The sequence below is a fragment of the Canis lupus genome, chromosome 3, assembly GCF_048164855.1.
Source record: "Canis lupus baileyi chromosome 3, mCanLup2.hap1, whole genome shotgun sequence".
NCBI lineage: Eukaryota > Metazoa > Chordata > Mammalia > Carnivora > Canidae > Canis > Canis lupus.
In genome coordinates this window covers 45,379,162-45,396,791 of record NC_132840.1, presented here as the reverse complement: position 1 = coordinate 45,396,791, position 17,630 = coordinate 45,379,162, and the positions used below count along the sequence as shown (strand labels likewise).

Below are 17,630 nucleotides of genomic sequence, written 5' to 3'. Positions count from 1 at the left end.
AATTCCAATTTTATGTGAGGTTTGTGGCTAATGTCCCAAAACAAACAAACAAAAAAACCACTATACAAAGCCTGAATAAATGCCTCTTGAGCTCCCATTCCCCACCTAAAGGCTTCCTTATTTTCAGGCAAACTAACATTAACTTTCACCACATTTAAGTTTCTCAAAACTGCTATCATATTTGGAAATCATTTTTAAGCAATTTACTAGATACTCCATTAAAAGTCATTAAATATTTTCATAGAGGCTATCTCACACACTCACACACACACACACACCCCTTTCAATTATTATTTTGGTTTTAACAAAAGCCTTTTAAGGTCACAATTTTACTTCAACCAGTACCTTAAACTAACCAATAAATAAAAAGTCTTTGGCAGTTTACATATACCTAAGAAATATAACCTTTTATTCAGGACCAATACTTGACTCAAATATAAGATATATACCTATACTACATAAACAAAATGTTATGCAACCCAGGAACCTCTCATAATGCTCCAAGAAAATACCTGTAACAATTTAGGCTCTAGGACTGTTTGAATGCAGCAGATTCAAAATCTTAAAAACAAATTCTCTACCTAACCATTTTCAGAGTCTGTGAGTCCTTCTGAGATTGATAGACTATTTACTAAAATTTTTATTTGAAAGTGTCAACCTACACATGAAATGCAGGTAAAAATTGACAAATATCTATTAATTTGGTTGAAAATACCTGCATGTCAAAAAATTTAAAAAGGATATCTGATAAATTGAGAGTTTACCTTTACTTTAGTACGCAGAATGCAGGTTACAAAGCAGTAATGCAATACATTCGGAAGCCCCACATCTATGCAAGAATCAGCATCATCTTTTTGTTAGTTTAGTTTTTATTATTAATGCCACCCCAAAACACTTACATAGCCTTTTGTTTCTTCAAGTAACAGGGTTTTTTTTCCATAATTTTTTTTTTTTACATAAAGAGTTTTATCGAATGACCCCACTTTATCAGATTACCACAAAATGTTATTTTTATAGCCCTAATATTGTTGACATGTTATTTTTATCTCACCCCCAACTCTGGAAATTATTGGCCTATCATCAATTCTCAAACACTGCAATATACAGAAAGGGTAACGGAGTATTTATATTACTTGAGGGAGTTTGGACTTTCCCTCCCTTAATCTCCAAGTGTGCCCCTGCCTACCAGCATCACATCCGTCTTGTCTGCATTGAACCTCAACCAGTTGGTTCTTAACCACGTCCGAAACTCAGCCAGGCACTGGGAGAATCGAGCCACCACACCATCTGGATCAAAGAAAGAGAGCCTCAGTAGTAACGAGACCAGAGACGATGATACCACAAGCTCACCAGGTCTCTAATTCTCAGCCTGTCTCTAATTTTTAAAAGATAGCCAAGAATTAGGACAAGGATCCCATGACAATTTTAGGAAAACATTAATTAGCCTTGAGACATGCAATTTGTAACCGACGGTCAAGGAATAAAAGCGGCCCAATAAATAGGTCGCCTCATTCCATCCATGACTGAAGAAAGAAGGTTCGGTCAACTCCGCGTCATCTGGGCTAAGCGGGCCTCAGTAGAAGGGCCAGTCTTGTAACTGCATAAGCTTTTCTGCAAAATTAAGAGTTTAAGCGTTGGAGGAAGCTTTAGGGATAACAGGGGCCCGGAGAGAGGCAGTGACTTGCCCAAGGTCACACAGCAAACGGGGACCAGAGATGGGCTCCAAGCCAGAGGTCTTTCCACGAAAAGCTGCAAGAACAAGGCCATTTCAAGGAGGGGTAGGCATCTGTCCCCAGGGATCTTCCCACGGCCTGGCAGGGCCTTGTTCCTTCATCTTAATGCCCTCTTCCAGTGTCTCTCCCCTCCCTCACTCCCCTCCGAAATGGGCTGGCCCGCCCAGGACCCCGCTCACCACGGGGCACTGCAGTGCAAGCAGGAGCCTCCCAGGGGCTGGGACCGAACCCGGATCTACAGGGGAAAAGAGGCGGAGCCACAGGGGGGATGGTCAGCTTAGCCCCACCCCGACCGTATTCGGGGCCGACAGGAGAAAGGGGCGGAAGCAAACTGGGCGAGACGAACTCACACCGCAGCGGATTCCCAGCGCGCCGGCGCCGCCGCCGCCGCCGCCGCCGCCGCCGCCAAAGCAAAAGACCGGGCAGGGAGGGGGAGCGCGGAGGAGGGCAGCTGCGCATGCGCCTCGGGGGGGCCGGCGCCCTCCGGGAGGGGGAGCGGGCCGGGCGCGTTCTCTTGCAGCCCCTCCCCGGAAGTTAAGGGTCTTCCGGGCGGTGCTCCACGGTGGGGGAGGGGAGGGGGAGAAAGGGGACCGGGGACACCTTAGGAGCCCCTCATCCCAATCAGGACTAGGAGAGGAGAGATGGTGTATGGAGGCTGCACTTACAGCCGCTGCCGCTGCTGCCGCCGCCACCTTCACTGCTGCCGCCACCGCCTGAAGAAGCCCCATCCATCCGCCTGCAGCCGGGGAGACTCAGAACCTGGGAGGGGCCTGGGGCCCGGGCCGCCCGCCTCCTTTTTCTAGTCGTCGTCCGGAGCTTCCTCTTGCTCCACCAACCCTCTGCCCTCCCCTTCGCCTCCGCCCTCCTCTCGGTCTCCAGCCGCCAGCCAACCGCGCGGCCGCTTGTTGAGCCGGGGCTCCTCCGTCTCCATGACGCCCGGCAAACATTCCGGAGCCTCGGCCGGAGCCGCTGACGCGGGCCGTTGGGGTCCAGGGACTCCGGAAGCAGCTAGGGAAGGGGCGGCCGAGCACTCCGCCGCCTGTCGCCACCATGCCCACCTCTCCAGGAAACAGCCGCAAGCAGCAGAACGTCTGGCTGTAAGTCCGGCGCTGAGAACTTAGCCCGTCCTTCTGGGTCCCTGACGGAGCTCGTTTAGATCGGGGCTCCTGCATCCGTGTTCAGACGGCCCTCGGAGCTCTCCTGCCTCACTGTCCCCTTCCTTGGCCTCGTACGGCCTTGTTGACCCCCCACCCCACCCCCCAACTGCCGTGTTCGCCCCACGGGAAAAGATCTACTTTGTTTGGAACCGCTCTCCCTCCCGACGCTCCTGGGGTGGTTTTTCCGGTCAGCCGGTCAAGCTTGTTGCCCGCATTCAGCCCGCAGGTTCACTGTGCTCTGTGGTCCAGGTGTTTTCTGCCTCCTGCCTTCGTGCTTTAAAACCCATTCCTGCTAAGGACGTTTCTGCAACACTGGAGAGAGAAGCTGGAGGAGAGCGCACAGCTCTGAGGACCCGTTTTGCTTGCAAACTTCGAAAGATGCCTTGGTGCTGCCCCAGCGGCCGCACTAAAGTTTGCTCATTCATCCGCTCTCCTACACTTCAGACCACTTTTGTTCTCTCTTCTCAGACCTTCAGCATCTCTCCTCCAATCTGCAGCCCAGCTTATCATTCTTAACAGGACTCTGAAAGTTCCTGGGAGAGACCCTTACATTCTCTCTCGAATATGGTTCTCAGGGCCCTTTGTCCATTCTACCACTCCACCGAAGTCGTTGTTTTGGTTTTTGATTTTTGGGTTTTTTGTATTTTTTTGTGAAGGTCGGCAATAGGCGCCCATCGAAATGCAAGGTCTTATTTCTCAGTTTCTTAGCCCTTCCGCTTCTCGTTTGGAATCATTTCATTTGGTTTCTGGGACCCCACTCCTCCCTAGTTCTCTCCTTGTTTTGTGGCTACTTCTTTTCAAAATACTTTGGTGGTACCTTTTCTTCTTTCCCATATCTAAATATTGGAGTGCTGCTGCAGTCAGTCTTTAGACCCCTTTCCTTCACTCTTGTCTTATGCCTTTAAAAATCACCTGTACACTGATGATTCATAAATTTATCTCTCTAGCCGGCACCTCTTCCAAAAACCAGACTTTAAGAAAATCAACATCTGTACTTAGAAGGTAATAGGCATCTCATAATTCATATGCAGAACTAACCTTATTTCCCCCTCTTCTCTACTCTGCAGTCTTTGCCATTTCATTAGATAGCAATTTCTGCTCCTCTAGTTACTCAGTAAAAAAACTTTGCAGTTTCTTTTGGCTTCTCTAATGCCCCACTCCATCAGCAGAGTCTATCATTTTTACCTGCAAAATAAATCAAGACTAATAGAAGTCCCTGTAACATTATAGTAACCACCTAAATGGTCTTCTTACTAACACCCTACACATGGTAGTCACTATGGCTCTTCTCAAAACCCTCCAGTTTTTTCCATTTCATTCAGTAAAAACTCACATCATTACAGAGCCCCACAGGATCTCACCTTGGACTCTTCCCTTTGGCTGATTGTTCCACAACAATATCAGACACATTATTTTCCCACTTTACGGCCAATTCATTTGCTGTTTTTTTGTGGAGTTTTTGTTTTTGTTTTTGTTTTGTTTTGTTTTTTTTGCATTTGCTGTTCTTTGGAATATTGCACCCCCACATACTTTCATGACTCACTTATTTCCTTCAGATGTCATCTTATCAAAAAGTCCTTCTCTAACCACTTCTCATAAAGTAATATAATACTTCTAATTCCCAGCACTTCCAGTTCCTCAACCTTGGTTTAAACTTATCTATAAAACTTATCTCTACTTGGTATATAATATACATGTTCATCAGTGTGTCTTCACCCAAACTATGGTACTCCATAGGGCAGACATTTTTGTTCTGTTCACTGCTATTGCCTTGAATGAAGAAAGCATTATATTTGCTGACTGAACGAATGAATAATGTATGTGAGTAATATTGGTTACTGTGCATCCTGTCCGGTTTTTGTTTATACTTATAGGTATGGAAATCTCAAAGTAAAATTAAGCTGGATTCATGAATTCTCTTGGGGATTTCTTAAATAATGGCAGATTCATAACAGATTACCTATTAAGGAAAGAATCAGGTGGGAAGTAGTATAACCTTCACTTTTTGAGATAGCCATGTTATCCAGTCAAAGCAAAATTTCAGATTTTAAAATTACAACCACTTGTTTGACCTAATATGTTATTTCTCATCTTCTTCCTTTTAGATTTAATGCTGATCTTGGAAAGGATCTCATGAAACATGTATTTAACATTTTTTTACTTTCTCCCATTTTTTTCTGTATTAGGTGTTTGCCATTAGCGTAACAATCTCCCAGCGTGATAAAACAGCCAGTCTTTCTTCAATGCCCCTGTCCCACCTCTCTGCCCAGTCCCTCTATTCTACTTTCTTACAAATTTATGCATTTCCTTTCAGTTCTTTGAGTTTTCATGTTACCTGTCCACTTTTTTTTTTCATTAGTGTTCTTACCATATTAAGAATAATTATTTTAAATTCCCAATCTTGGCAATTCCAAAATTTCTACTATATCTTAATCTGCTCTAATGCTTGCTTTGTTTCTTCAGACTGTTTTTTGGCCTTTGATGTGCTGTGTAATTTTTTGTTTAAAAGCTGAACATGTTGCATCATGTAATATGAACTGAAGTAAATAAGCCTTTTAGTGTGAAATTTTATGTTTATCTGGCTAGGAATTAGGCTGTGTTTACTGTAGCAGTAGGTTTATGAGGCTTCAATTTCCTCCAGTGTCCTTCTTTTTGTCTCTCTCTCTCTCTCTCTCTCTTTTTTTTTTTTTTTTTTTTTTGCATTCCCCTAGAGACTCCTTGGAGCCTGAGCCTTGCAGCTCTTCCCATTTCAATCCCCTGTTATTGTACAGGAAGGAGACCTATTGGTGTGATGGTAAGATATTGAGGGGAGAGAAAATGTTCCATAATCCTATAATTAGGTCTTAGTCTTTTAGTGGACCTTTGACCTTGAGCTATGACCTTCACAAGTCTTTCTCATATTTTTTCCTCCTCAGGTAGAACAAGAAATGTAGAGGAAAACTTGGAGTTGTGTATTTATTTCCCTTCCCCCATGTTGATTAGGCTCTGCTAAAATAGTTTTCCTTGAAGCCAGACCTTTGTTAAGGAAAACTGAACATTCTGGGTATATTTTAGAATGGTTATGTCCTATTCCCATGCTGGAATTATGAGGGCATTTTTCTCTGATCATCTTCCTGAGAGGCTGATGGATGTCTTTGTAGGGCTCGGTTAGTGAGACTGGGCCCTGGGAGTTTTTATCTTTAAAATTAGTTTACACTCAGTCTCCAGCAGTCAATTACACTTTAAGTTTTCCTACCATTCACTACCTATTATTTCCTACCAAACACCCTAGTTGCAGTGTTTGTTCCCACTAAATTGTGATTCTCTTTCTCCTGCTTGTCCAACTTTGGGGCCAGTGGTTTATCTATAAACTGATCTGATGGATCTAAAGAGACCTGTTGATTTTCAGTTTGCTAAGTCTTTCTTGTGATAAAAACAAGATTGGTGACTTGTGGTCTTTACATGTTGAACCAGAAACATCTACGTTCATTCTTTAACCCTTGCAGTCTGTTGTCTCTGTTTCTATTCAAAGGTCAGTAATGAGTGACTGAAAGCTTTCAAAAGTCATCAAATTCAATGGGCTTTCTTAACTTTTCTGCCTCTCTGTAGCATTTGACAATATTGATCTTCCTCTCCTCAACCCTGAGCTTTATTGGCTCACTTATTACTGGTCTAAATGCCACTTTTCTGGTTTCTTTTATCTCCAGCTTCTCCCTCTAGCTCTGTTACCTTCTCTTTGTGCCCTTTAGGTTTTTATTTTAGGACTCTGTTCATTTACTATCATCTCCATACAAAGATTCTCAAATCTGAATCTCCAACTCTAACTTCTGTTCCTTGAAATTCACTTTACTCTTGCATTTTGAACTGCCACCAGACAGCTACAAGATATCACTGATATCTAATATGAACATGTCTACAATTGAACTTTTTAACTGTGTTTTAGAAAACTAACTTAATCCCCACCTTAACTGTATGAGATACGTACTATTATTAACCTTAATGTACAAATAAAGAAACAGATGAATTATTGGACGAGTTTGAGCATTTAAATAGACCTTTGAGTTTAAGTTTTCTTACTTGTAAAACATGACTTTAAATATCTTACAAGTTATTATAAGAATTAAATTATAAAATACAGGTGGATGTTCTTTGAAATTTAAAGTTTAAGTGGCATTGTTATTATCTGTTACCAAGTCCTATCAGTTCTGTATCTGCTATCTTTTAAGGGTGCCTAAGATATGTTTTTATGTTTTAATAGACATGGAAATGACTCTTATGAGGGGAGAAGTCTTTTTTTTTTTTTTTTTAAATATTCATGGATCTATAGAAAAAGGAGGCAAGGTATGCCATGCCACACAGGGTTCCACATAGGAAAGTACAAGGGCCAGTCAGGAGATAGAACAAGCAAGAGGAAACATGGACAAGAACCTTTATTGTGGTTTCTGTGGGAGGAATAGACAAAGCAGAACAAACAGGTTTAGAATTGGCTCATTTGGATAATTTCAAAAGGCTCTGGTTCCTGTTGTAAGGGGGATTAGGGCAGGTGGATAGTGACCCAGAAAGAGATTTGAGAGCCTGAGAAAAGGAGTTGGTAAGGGTTAGGCTCTGGATTGGCTGGTTTGCAGATGTAAGGGTGCTTGTGGGTAAATCTTTTACTATGTATAGGATTTGATTAACCTTGGGTGGGCCAGTCCCTCCAGGGTCAGCAAGTTCTTTGATGTCAAAACACCAAAATGCAAAAAATAAAAAGACATGCTTAACACAAGGTGTATCTTGTAATTTGTTTTATGTCTATATCTGCTGCTCCATGTTAAGCCTTGATTACTTCTCACCTGAACTATTCCCATAGCATGTAACTAACGGTCTTACTTCTACTATGTTCCTGCATATGTTCCTGCATACAGTTAAATATTTTTGGAACATAGTTTAGGTCACTTTACTCTTTTGCTTAAAAACCTTCAAAGCCACTCTCTTGCTTTTGTTAAAAAAAAAAAAAAATTCCAAAAACATAGCCTGGCTCTTTTGTTTTTGGTTAACTTTGTTTTCCTTCATGCATTTAATTGAATTATTTAGGATTCCCTGTACATACCACATGCTTTTCTACTCTCGTTCACAAAGGTCTTTCCTCAGGGTACATTTTTCACTCTGCTCCAATACCCTTGTCCTCCTTCACCTCCTCCTGCACCAAATACAAATACATGCACATCCCAAATATTTCTTTTGAATTCTATTTCAATTTAAGGCCTAAGTCAGATGTCACTGTCGTGATTTCTCTGTTCATACTTCTCATCCAAAGTAATCTTACCACCATGCTCATTTCATCTTCTGTGTACTTTGTGGCACCTAAAATTTTGTACTTCTATTATAATCATATACATGTTTTATCTATTAGATTGTAAGCTCCTTAGGGGTCATATCTGATTCATATTGTATCCTTGCCAGTGTGTAGCACAAGGCCTTATGTACAGTGTTTTATAAATAACTTGAATAAGTAGAAGAAATGTATTGGTTTTAGATGGAAATTACCATCATCTCATTAAAATAAGGGGCTAAATACAGAAACTTTCACAAGCCACACTTATTTTTCCTTGTGATTATTTATTTCATAGCAAGATTTGTGGATGGATAGCATGTTTTTTTTTGTTTGTTTTTTTTTTTTTGTTTGTTTTTTTTTGGATAGCATGTTTTTAATGTCATTTGCCCCTGTTTTCATGGAAGTGATTATCAGGAGTTCTTTCAACAGATACCTATTTAATGCCTTATACTTTTGTTATTACCTAGATACTGAAGATGCAGGAGTCAAAACAAATTAGGTCCCTGCTTTGGAAAACTAAAGAATGTACATAGAGCTCTACATGACCACTTGTATGATGACTGTTTTCAAGTGTAATGGTTTTCAAAGTGGTTACCTCTTGAAACCTCAGAGTGGTTATCTTCTCTAATTTGCCCCTTTTGAAAACATTTTCTAATGTAGTTAGAGATGTACCATAAATTTCTCACATAATTGCTTCTCTAATTTGCCCCTTTTGAAAACATTTTCTAATGTAGTTAGAGATGTACCATAAATTTCTCACATAATTGCTACAGGTACTTCTTTCAATTTCTTTCAAAAAGTGGTCTGTATTTTCTGATTTCTTACTTTGCCAGGCAGAATGCTAAGAGCTATGGACATAATAAACATGGTTCCTTCTGATAAAACTTCTGATAAAACTTAAAAGTATGAAGATGGAGGGGGTTCACTGATAATCCTCTCTCGAGATCCCAATAACTAGGTAATTGATAAATGTAACATCATTCACTAATTCATTTCTATTTGGGTCCTATAGAGAGTAGAAAGAACTGGTTTATGAGTAAATATGGTATTTCATTATGCATCTATTTGGTTTGAGATGTCTTTTTTTATTTTCAAATCCATTCCTTTATTTTTTTAATTTAAATTCAATTAACGTATATTGTTAGTTTCAGAGATAGAGGTCAATGATTCATCAGTTTTATATAATACCCAGTGTGCATTGTATCATGTGCCCCCTTAATATCCATCACCCAGTTACCGCATCCCCTCACCTCTCTTGCCTCCAGCAACCTTCAATTTGTTTCCTATGATTAAGAACCTCTTATGGGGCAGCCCCGGTGGCGCAGCGGTTTAGCGCCGCCTGCAGCCCGGGGCGTGATCCTGGAGACCCTGGATCGAGTCCCACGTCGGGCTCCCTGCATGGAGCCTGCTTCTCCCTCTGCCTGTGTCTGCCTCTCTCTCTCTGTCTCTATGAATAAATAAATAAAAATCTTAAAAAAAAAAAAGAACCTCTTATGGTTTGTCTCCCTCTTTGATCTCATCTTGTTTTATTTTTTCCTCTCTCTTCCCCTATGATCCTCTATTTTGATTCTTAAATTCCATGTATGAGTGAGATCTGTGATAATTGTCTTTCTCTGATTGACTTACTTCACTTAGCATAATAACCTCTAGTTCTATCCACATCATTGCAAATGGCAAGATTTCTTTTTTTATGGGTGAGTAGTATTCCATTCTGTATATGTACCACATCTTCTTTATCCATTCATCTGTTGACGGACACCCGGGCTTTCCATAGTTTGGCTATTGAGGACATTGCTGCTATAAACATTGGGGTGCAGGTGCCCCTTCAGATCACTACATTTGTATCTTTGGGGTAAATATCCAGTAGTGCAATTGGAAGGTTATTGGGTAGCTCTATTTTCAACTTTTTGAGGAACTTCCATACTGTTTTCCAGAGTGGGTGCACCAGCTTACATTCCCACCAACAGCATAAGAGGGTTTCTCTTTCTCCACATCCTCACCAACATCCGTTGTTTCCTGAGTGGTTAATTTTTGCTCTTCTGACTGGTGTGAGGTGATATCTCATTGTGTTTTTGATTTGTATTTCTCTGATGCTGGGTGATGTTCAGCATTTTTTTAAGTATCTCTTGGCCATTTGGAGGTCTTCTTTGGAGAAATGTCTATGTCTTCTGCCCATTTATTGACTGGATTATTTATTTTTTAGTTGTTGATTTTGATTAGTTCATTATAGATTCTGGATACTAGCCCTTTGTCTGATAAGGCATTTGCAAATATCTTCTCCCATTCTGCTGGTTGCCTTTTGATTTTGTTGACTATTTCCTTTGCTGTACAAAAGCTCTTTATCTTGATGAGTCCCAATAGTTCATTTTTGCCTTTGTTTCCCTTGCCTTTGGAGACATGTCTAGCAAAAAGTTGCAGTGGCTGAGGTTACAGACGTTGCTACCTGTGTTCTATTTTAGGATTTTGGTGGATTCTTCTCTCACATTTAGGTCTTTCATCCATTTTGAGTCTATTTTTGTGTAAGGTGCAAGGAAATGGTCCAGTTTCATTCTTCTGCATGTGGCTGTCCAATTTTCCCACAGTTTGTTGAAGAGACTTTTTTCCATTGGATATTCTTTCCTACTTTCTCAAAGATTAGTTGACCATAGAGTTGAGAGTCCATTTCTGGATTCTCTACTCTGTTCCATCAATCTTTGTTTCTTTTTCAGTATTCCTTTGGCTCTCTGCAGTCTTTTCTGGTTCTATACAAATTTTAGGATTATTTGTCTCAGCTCTGTGAAAAAAGTTGGTGATATTTTGATAGAGATTGCATTGAATGTATAGACATTTTCACAATATTTGTCCTTCCAATCCATGAGCATGGAATGTTTTTCCATTTCTTTGTGTCTTCTTCAATTTCTTTCATGAGCATTCTATAGTTTTCTGAGTACAGATCCTTTGCTTCTTTGGTTAGATTTATTCCTAAGTATCTTATGGGGTTTGGTACAACTGTAAATGGAATTGATTCCTTAATTTCTTTCTTCTGTCTCATTCATAGTGTATAGAAATGCAACTGATTTATGTGCATTGATTTTATATCCTGCCACTATGCTGAGTTCCTGTATGAGTTCTAGCAATTTTGAGGTGGAGTCTTTAAGGTTTTACACATAGAATATCATGTCATTTGCAAAGAGTAAGAATTTGGCTTCTTTGCCAATTCAGATGCCTTTTATTTCTTTTTGTTGTCTGATTGCTGAAGCTAGGACATCTAGTACTATGTTGAACAACAGTAGTGAGAGTGAACATTCTTGCCATGTTCCTGACCTTAGGGGAAAAGCTCCCATTTTTTCCCCATTGAGAATGTTATTCATTGGGACCTTTTCATATATGGCTTTTATGATATTGAGCTATGTTCCCTCTATCTCTACTCTATGAAGAGTTTTAATCCAGAAAGGATGCTATACTTTGTCAAATGCTTTATCTGCATCTATTGAGGGGATCATATGGTTCTTGTCCTTTCTTTTATTGATGTAATTTGTCACGTTGATTGATTTGCCAGTGTTGAACCACCCTTGCATCCCAGGAATAAATCCCACTTGGTCGTGGTGAATAATTCTTTTAATGTACTGTTGAGTCCTATTGGCTAGTATTTTGGTGAGAATTTTTGCATCCATGTTCATCAGGGATATTGGTCTGTAATTCTCCTTGTTGGTGGGGTCTTTGTCTAGTTTTAGGATCAAAGTAATGCTGACCTCATAGGAAGAGTTTGGCAGTTTTCCTTCCATTTCTGTTTTTTTGAAACAGCTTCAGAAAAGTTCTTCTTTAAATGCTTGGTAGAATTCCCCTGGAAAGCCATCTGGCACTGGACTCTTGTTTGTTGGGAGATTTTTGATTACTGCTTCAATTTCCTTGCCAGATATGGGTCTGTTCAGGTTTTCTATCTCCCTGTTTCAGTTTTGGTAGTTTATACATCTCTAGGAATTCATCCATTTCTTCCAGATTGCCTAATTTGTTGGCATGTAGTTGCTCATAATATGGTCTTATAATTGTTTGTATTTCTTTGGTGTTGGTTGTGGTCTCTCCTCTTTCATTCATGATTTTATTTATTTGAGTTCTTTTTTCTTTTTGATAAGTCTGACCAGGGGTTTATCAATCTTATTAATTCTTTCAAAGAACCAGCTCCTAGTTTCATTGATCTGTTCTACTATTCTTTTGGTGTCTATTTCATTGATTTCTGCTCTAATCTTTATTAATTCTCTTCTCCTGATGGGTTTAGGCTTTATTTGCTGTTCTTTTTCCGGCTCTTTTAGATGTAAAGTTAGGTTGTGTATTTGAGACCTTTCTTTTCTCTTCAGAAAGGCTTGTATTGCTATACACTTACCTCTTAGAACCACATTTACTGCATCCCAAAGGTTTTGGGATCTAATTTTTTTATTTAAATTCAATTTGCCAACATATACTACAACACCCAGTGCTCATCCCATCAAGTGCCCTCCTTAGTGCCCATTGTCCAGTTACCCCATCCCCCCACCTACCTCCCCTTCTGCAACCCTTTGTTTCCCAGAGTTAGGAGTCTCTCATGGTTTGCATCCCAAAGGTTTTGAAAAGTTCTGTTTTCATTTGTTTCCATCAGTTTTTAAATTCTTTAGTTTCCTGGTTGACCCTTTCATTCTTTAGTAGGATGCTCTTTAGCCTCCATGTATTTGAGTTCTGTCCAAATTTCCTTTTGTGATTGAGTTTTATCTTCAAAGCACTGTGGTTTGAAAATATGCAGGAAATGATCTTAGTCTTTTGTACAATTTGAGACCTGATTTGCGACCCCTTATGTGATCTGTTCTGGAGAATGTTCCATGTGCACTCAAGAAGAATGTGTATTTTGTTGCTTGAGGACAGAATGCTTGAATATATCTGTGAAGTCCATATAGTCCAGTATGTCATTCAAAGCCCTTTTTTCTCCCATCTGCTTAGATGATCTGTCCATTGCAGTAAGTGGGGTGTTAAAGTCCCGTACTACTATTGCTATCAGTGTATTTCTTTCATTTTGTTATTAATTGGTTTATGTAATTGGCTGCTCCCATGATAGGGACATAAATATTTATTGTTATGTTGGATAGACCCTTTAATTATGATATGGTGTCCTTCCTCATCCTTTATTACAGTCTTTGGTTTAAAATCTAATTTGTCTAATATGAGGATTGCTACCCCAGATTTCTTTTGATGTCCATTAGCATGATAAATGGTTTTCTATCCCCTCACTTTCAATCTGAAGATGTCTAGGTCTAAAATGAGCCTCTTGCAGACAACATATCGATGGGTCTTGCTTTTTTATCCAGTCTGATACCCTGTATCCTTTGATTGGGGCATTTAGCCCATCTACATTCTGAGTAACTAACTATTGAAAGATACAAATTTAGTGCCATTGTATTACCTGTAAAGTCACTGTTTCTGTATACTGTCTCTATTCCTTTCTAGTCTATGTTACCTTTGGGCTCTCTTCACTTAAAGGATCCCCTTTAATATTTCTTGCAAGGTTGGTTTAGTGATCACAAATTCTTTCAGTTTTTGTTTGTCCTAGAAGCTTTTTATCTCTCCTTCTATTTTGAATAACATCCCTGCTGTATAAAATATTCTTGGCTGCATATTTTTCTCACTTAGTACCCTGAATGTGTAATGCCAGTCCTTTCTGGCCTGCCAGGTCTCTGTAGATAGGTCTGCTGCCAGCCTAATGTTTCTAACCTTGTAAGTTATAGACTTCTTGTCCCAAGCTGTTGTCAGGATTTTTCTCTTTATCTCTGAGATTTGCAAATTTCACTCATATAGCAAGGTGCTGACCTATTTTTATTATGAGGGGAGTTCTCTGCACCTCCTGGACTTGAATTCCTGCTTCCTTCCCCCGGTTAGGGACGTTCTCTGTTCTAATTTGCTCCAATATACCTTCTGCCACCACCACCCCTTTCCTCTTCTTCTGGGATCTTCATTATTCTAACATTGTTTCACTTATGTTATCACTTATCTCTCAAATTCTCCCCTGTGATCCAGTAGTTGTCTTTTTTTCTTAGCTTCTTTAGTCTCCATCATTTTGTCTTCTATATCACTAATTTTCTCTTCTGCTCATTTATCCTAGCAGTTAGAGCCTCCATTTTTTACTGCATTTCATTAATAGCCTTTTTTATTTCGACTTGATTAGATTTTAGTTCTCTTATTTCTCCAGAAGGCAATTGTCTAGTGTCTTCTATGTTTTTTTCAAGTCCAGGTAGTATCTTTATAATCATTATTCTGAATTCTAGTTCTGACTGACATGTTACTTATATCCATGCTGATTAGGTCCCAGGCAGTCAGTACTTCCTCTTGTTCTCTTTTTTGAGGTGACTTTTTCCATCTTGTCATTCTTGAAGAAAGTAGTTGGTTCTCCATTTATAGAGTTGCATCTATTCTTTTCTTAGATTCCCAGTTGAGTTTGCAGGTAATCAGAATGATTTGATAGCTAGCTGAATTCCTTGAACCAGATGAAACTAAGGTCTCTTATGTCTCTGCCATCTTGGACTTGGTCCATTGAGTGTCTTATAGATGTTTAGCTGGAGCCACCCAGTAGACTATTAAACATCTAAGTATGAAATTGCATGTTTTGAATTAGATATAATGATTTACGGATTATTTATTCAACAAATAATCATTAAGCAGCTACTGTGTGTTTAGTACATTAGGGATACAATAGGGAAAAAAAACAGCCCCAAATCCTTACCCTCATGGAACTTAAATTCTAAGTGGGGGATAAACAGCTAACTCATAATATATTTAAATAAAAGATGCATTATGTTGGGTAGTAAGTCCTAAGGAGAAAAAGCAAGGGGATATGAAATATATGAGAGGAGTATTTGGTATTTTAGATAGAAGAGCCTGGGAAGGCTACACTAAAAAAGTGGTTTTAAGTAAAGACCTGAAGAAAGGATGTTACATATGTACATTTCATGTGAAGAGCATTTTAAGCAAAAGGAACAGCAAGGGCAAAGGCTTCAATAGGGAAATATACCTGGCAATATCAAGGATGCCAGTGTGACAAGAGCTAAGTATACAAAAGAAAGAGTATTGAACATGAAGTGAGACCTAACTGGATACATGTAGAACTTTTAGGTCATAATAAGGACTTAGGCTTTATGAGATGGTAAACAGATTGAGGATTTTAAGCATAGTAGTGATATGATCTAACTTGTGTTTTAAAGGATCACTCTGGTTGCCATATGGGGAATAGATGTCAGGGGATTGAAGTTAAGCAAGAAGATAAATTAGAAGGCTACTGCAACAATCCAAGAACGATAGGATAGTTATTTGTACCAGGATGGTGGCAACAAGGGTGATAACAAAATGGTTGGACTCAGGATATACTTTGAAATTTTCTCACCCAAGCAACTGAAATAGCATTACCTTTAACAAATGGGGGAAGACTGCAAAAAGAGTATGTTTGCTGGACAAGGTGAGAGTGAGATTGTCGGGAGCTCAGTTTTGCACCTGCTAATTTTGAGTCAGAGGTGGCAGGTAGGCAGGTAGGTATATGGGTATAGGGTTCAGAGGAATGGTATAGTTAGAGATATATATTTAGGAGTCATTATCATATAGATGGTATTTAAATCATGCGTTGGATGAGTTCACCTAGGCTATGAGTGTGGACAGAAATAGGAAGAAGTCCAAGGATGAACGCTGCAGAAAAAGTAGAAAGAGCGCCAGATAACAAATGTATCTTGCAATCCAAGTTGAAGAAGAGGAGGAGGAGGAGGAGGAGGAGGAGAAAGGGGAAGGGGAGGGAGGGGGAAGGAAGGAAGGAAGGAAGGAAGGAAGGAAGGAAGGAAGGAAGGAAGGAAGGAAGGAAGGAAAGTAGGTTAAAGAACAAAGAAGGAAAAAAAACAAAGAAGGAGCAACTGGGTAAATTTTGCTGATAAGTAAGATGAGAACATTGGCAATTAATATTGTGGAGGTAACAGGACTTTGGCAAGAATTCTTTTGGTGGAATGATAAGGGCTAAAACTTTACTGGATCAGGTTTAAGAATGATAAGAGCTAAAACTTTACTGGAATTAGAAACAATAAGTAAAGACAGTTCTTTCAAAGAAGTTGCTATAATTAAAGGAAAAATGAATGGGATGGTAGGTAGAGAGATGGAATCAAGAGAAATTTTTTAAGATAGGAGAAATAATGGCATATTTATCTGCTAAAAGGAATAATGCAGTAGAGTGAGAAAAGCTCATGATGCATGAGAGAATTACTAGAACAATGTCCTTGAATAGGTAGAAAGTAATGGAATCCAGTACATGAGTAGAGGAATTGACCTAAGCTGGAATCATAGCTAATTCATCCAAAGTAACAAGAGAGAAATAAGGAATGTAGTCATAGATATAATCAGGTACAAGTAGTAACAGTGGAAATATTTGAAAGTTACCTGATTAGCTCAATTTTCTCACTTAATTAGCTGAAAGTAAAGATAGGAGAGTAGGGGATCCCTGGGTGGCTCAGTGGTTTGGCACCTACCTTTGGCCCAGGGCGCGATCCTGGAGTCCCGGGATCGAGTCCCGCGTCGGGCTTCTGGCATGGAGCCTGCTTCTCCCTCTGCCTGTGTCTCTGCCTCTCTCTCTCTCTGTGTGTGTGTGTGTGTGTGTGTGTGTGTGTGTGTGTCTATCATAAATAAATAAATAAATAAATCTTAAAAAAAAAGATAGGAGAGTAGATGCTGACAATCAAGAAGAGAGAAGTATGAAATAGTGACCTTAGAAGGTGTAGTAAAAAGTGATTTGTACCACAGTATAATTGCTGGCACATTAAAGACACTTTAAGTTAATGATCCATAATTTAAGATGAGATCTGGCATCATGGTCGGATATTTTTTCTTCAGCTTCATTTAGCTGCAGAAGTTGAATTAAAATATATCATATTAATAGAAAACTTGAAGTATTAGGTCAGCAGATTAGGAGATGATTGCCACTGGAAAAAATAGTCTGTTACTCATAGTTTTCAAGAGGAGAGGGCAGGCAATCCCATAGGGGACTACATGGGAAAGCACTGGGTCAGACAGACATCAGGAAGAGGGAAAGGGAGAAACTGTGGGCCCATGTTTTTTATGGTTTTGGAGGGAGGGTACAGGTGAGGCATGATAAGCAGGCTTAAGATTGCTAGTTTGAGTAATATCAGTGGGTTCTGAAACATAGAGACCATCCTTAGTTGTCTGGTACCTGGCTATAGGGCGATTAGGGAAGGTGTATATAGTGGCCCAGAGTGTGAGGGCCTGATAAAGGGGGGCAGTTGGGCATAGACTGGTTTGCATTGGGAAATTGTGCCCATGGGAGGGGAGGAGGTGACAAGATAGGCAGGAAATCAGGCACAGTGCTTGAGCATATCAGTTTGTCCAGAACAAGATGTATTGGGCATAAACATGTGTTGCAAATGGTAGAGTATCAAGTTTACAAAAGATAGAGATGTGGTT

The 17,630-nt window shown here is 39.8% G+C and overlaps 2 protein-coding genes across 25 annotated transcripts in view; one reads left to right on the top strand and one right to left on the bottom strand.

Moving 5' to 3' along the window:
* Window positions 1–2,555, bottom strand: part of MIER1 (MIER1 transcriptional regulator) — a 58,327-nt gene extending 55,772 nt beyond the window's left edge. For 3 of the 24 annotated variants that reach the window (XM_072820696.1, XM_072820697.1, XM_072820701.1), the window contains exons 1-2: window positions 2,399–2,555; window positions 1,187–1,287 (exon numbers count right to left, since the gene is read on the bottom strand). In XM_072820696.1, coding sequence (XP_072676797.1) covers window positions 1,187–1,287; window positions 2,399–2,465 — 168 coding nt within the window. In that variant the 5' untranslated portion in view covers window positions 2,466–2,555. Of the gene's footprint in view, window positions 1–1,186; window positions 1,848–2,079; window positions 2,160–2,398 lie in introns of those variants that run through there. The other 21 variants (XM_072820702.1, XM_072820703.1, XM_072820712.1 and 18 more) reach the window with 16 other exon arrangements.
* Window positions 948–17,630, top strand: part of DNAI4 (dynein axonemal intermediate chain 4) — a 101,874-nt gene continuing 85,191 nt past the window's right edge. Inside the window, 2 exon segments of the mRNA XM_072820690.1 lie at window positions 948–2,721; window positions 2,723–2,830. Of these exon segments, the coding sequence (XP_072676791.1) occupies window positions 2,663–2,721; window positions 2,723–2,830 (167 nt within the window). The 5' untranslated portion in view covers window positions 948–2,662.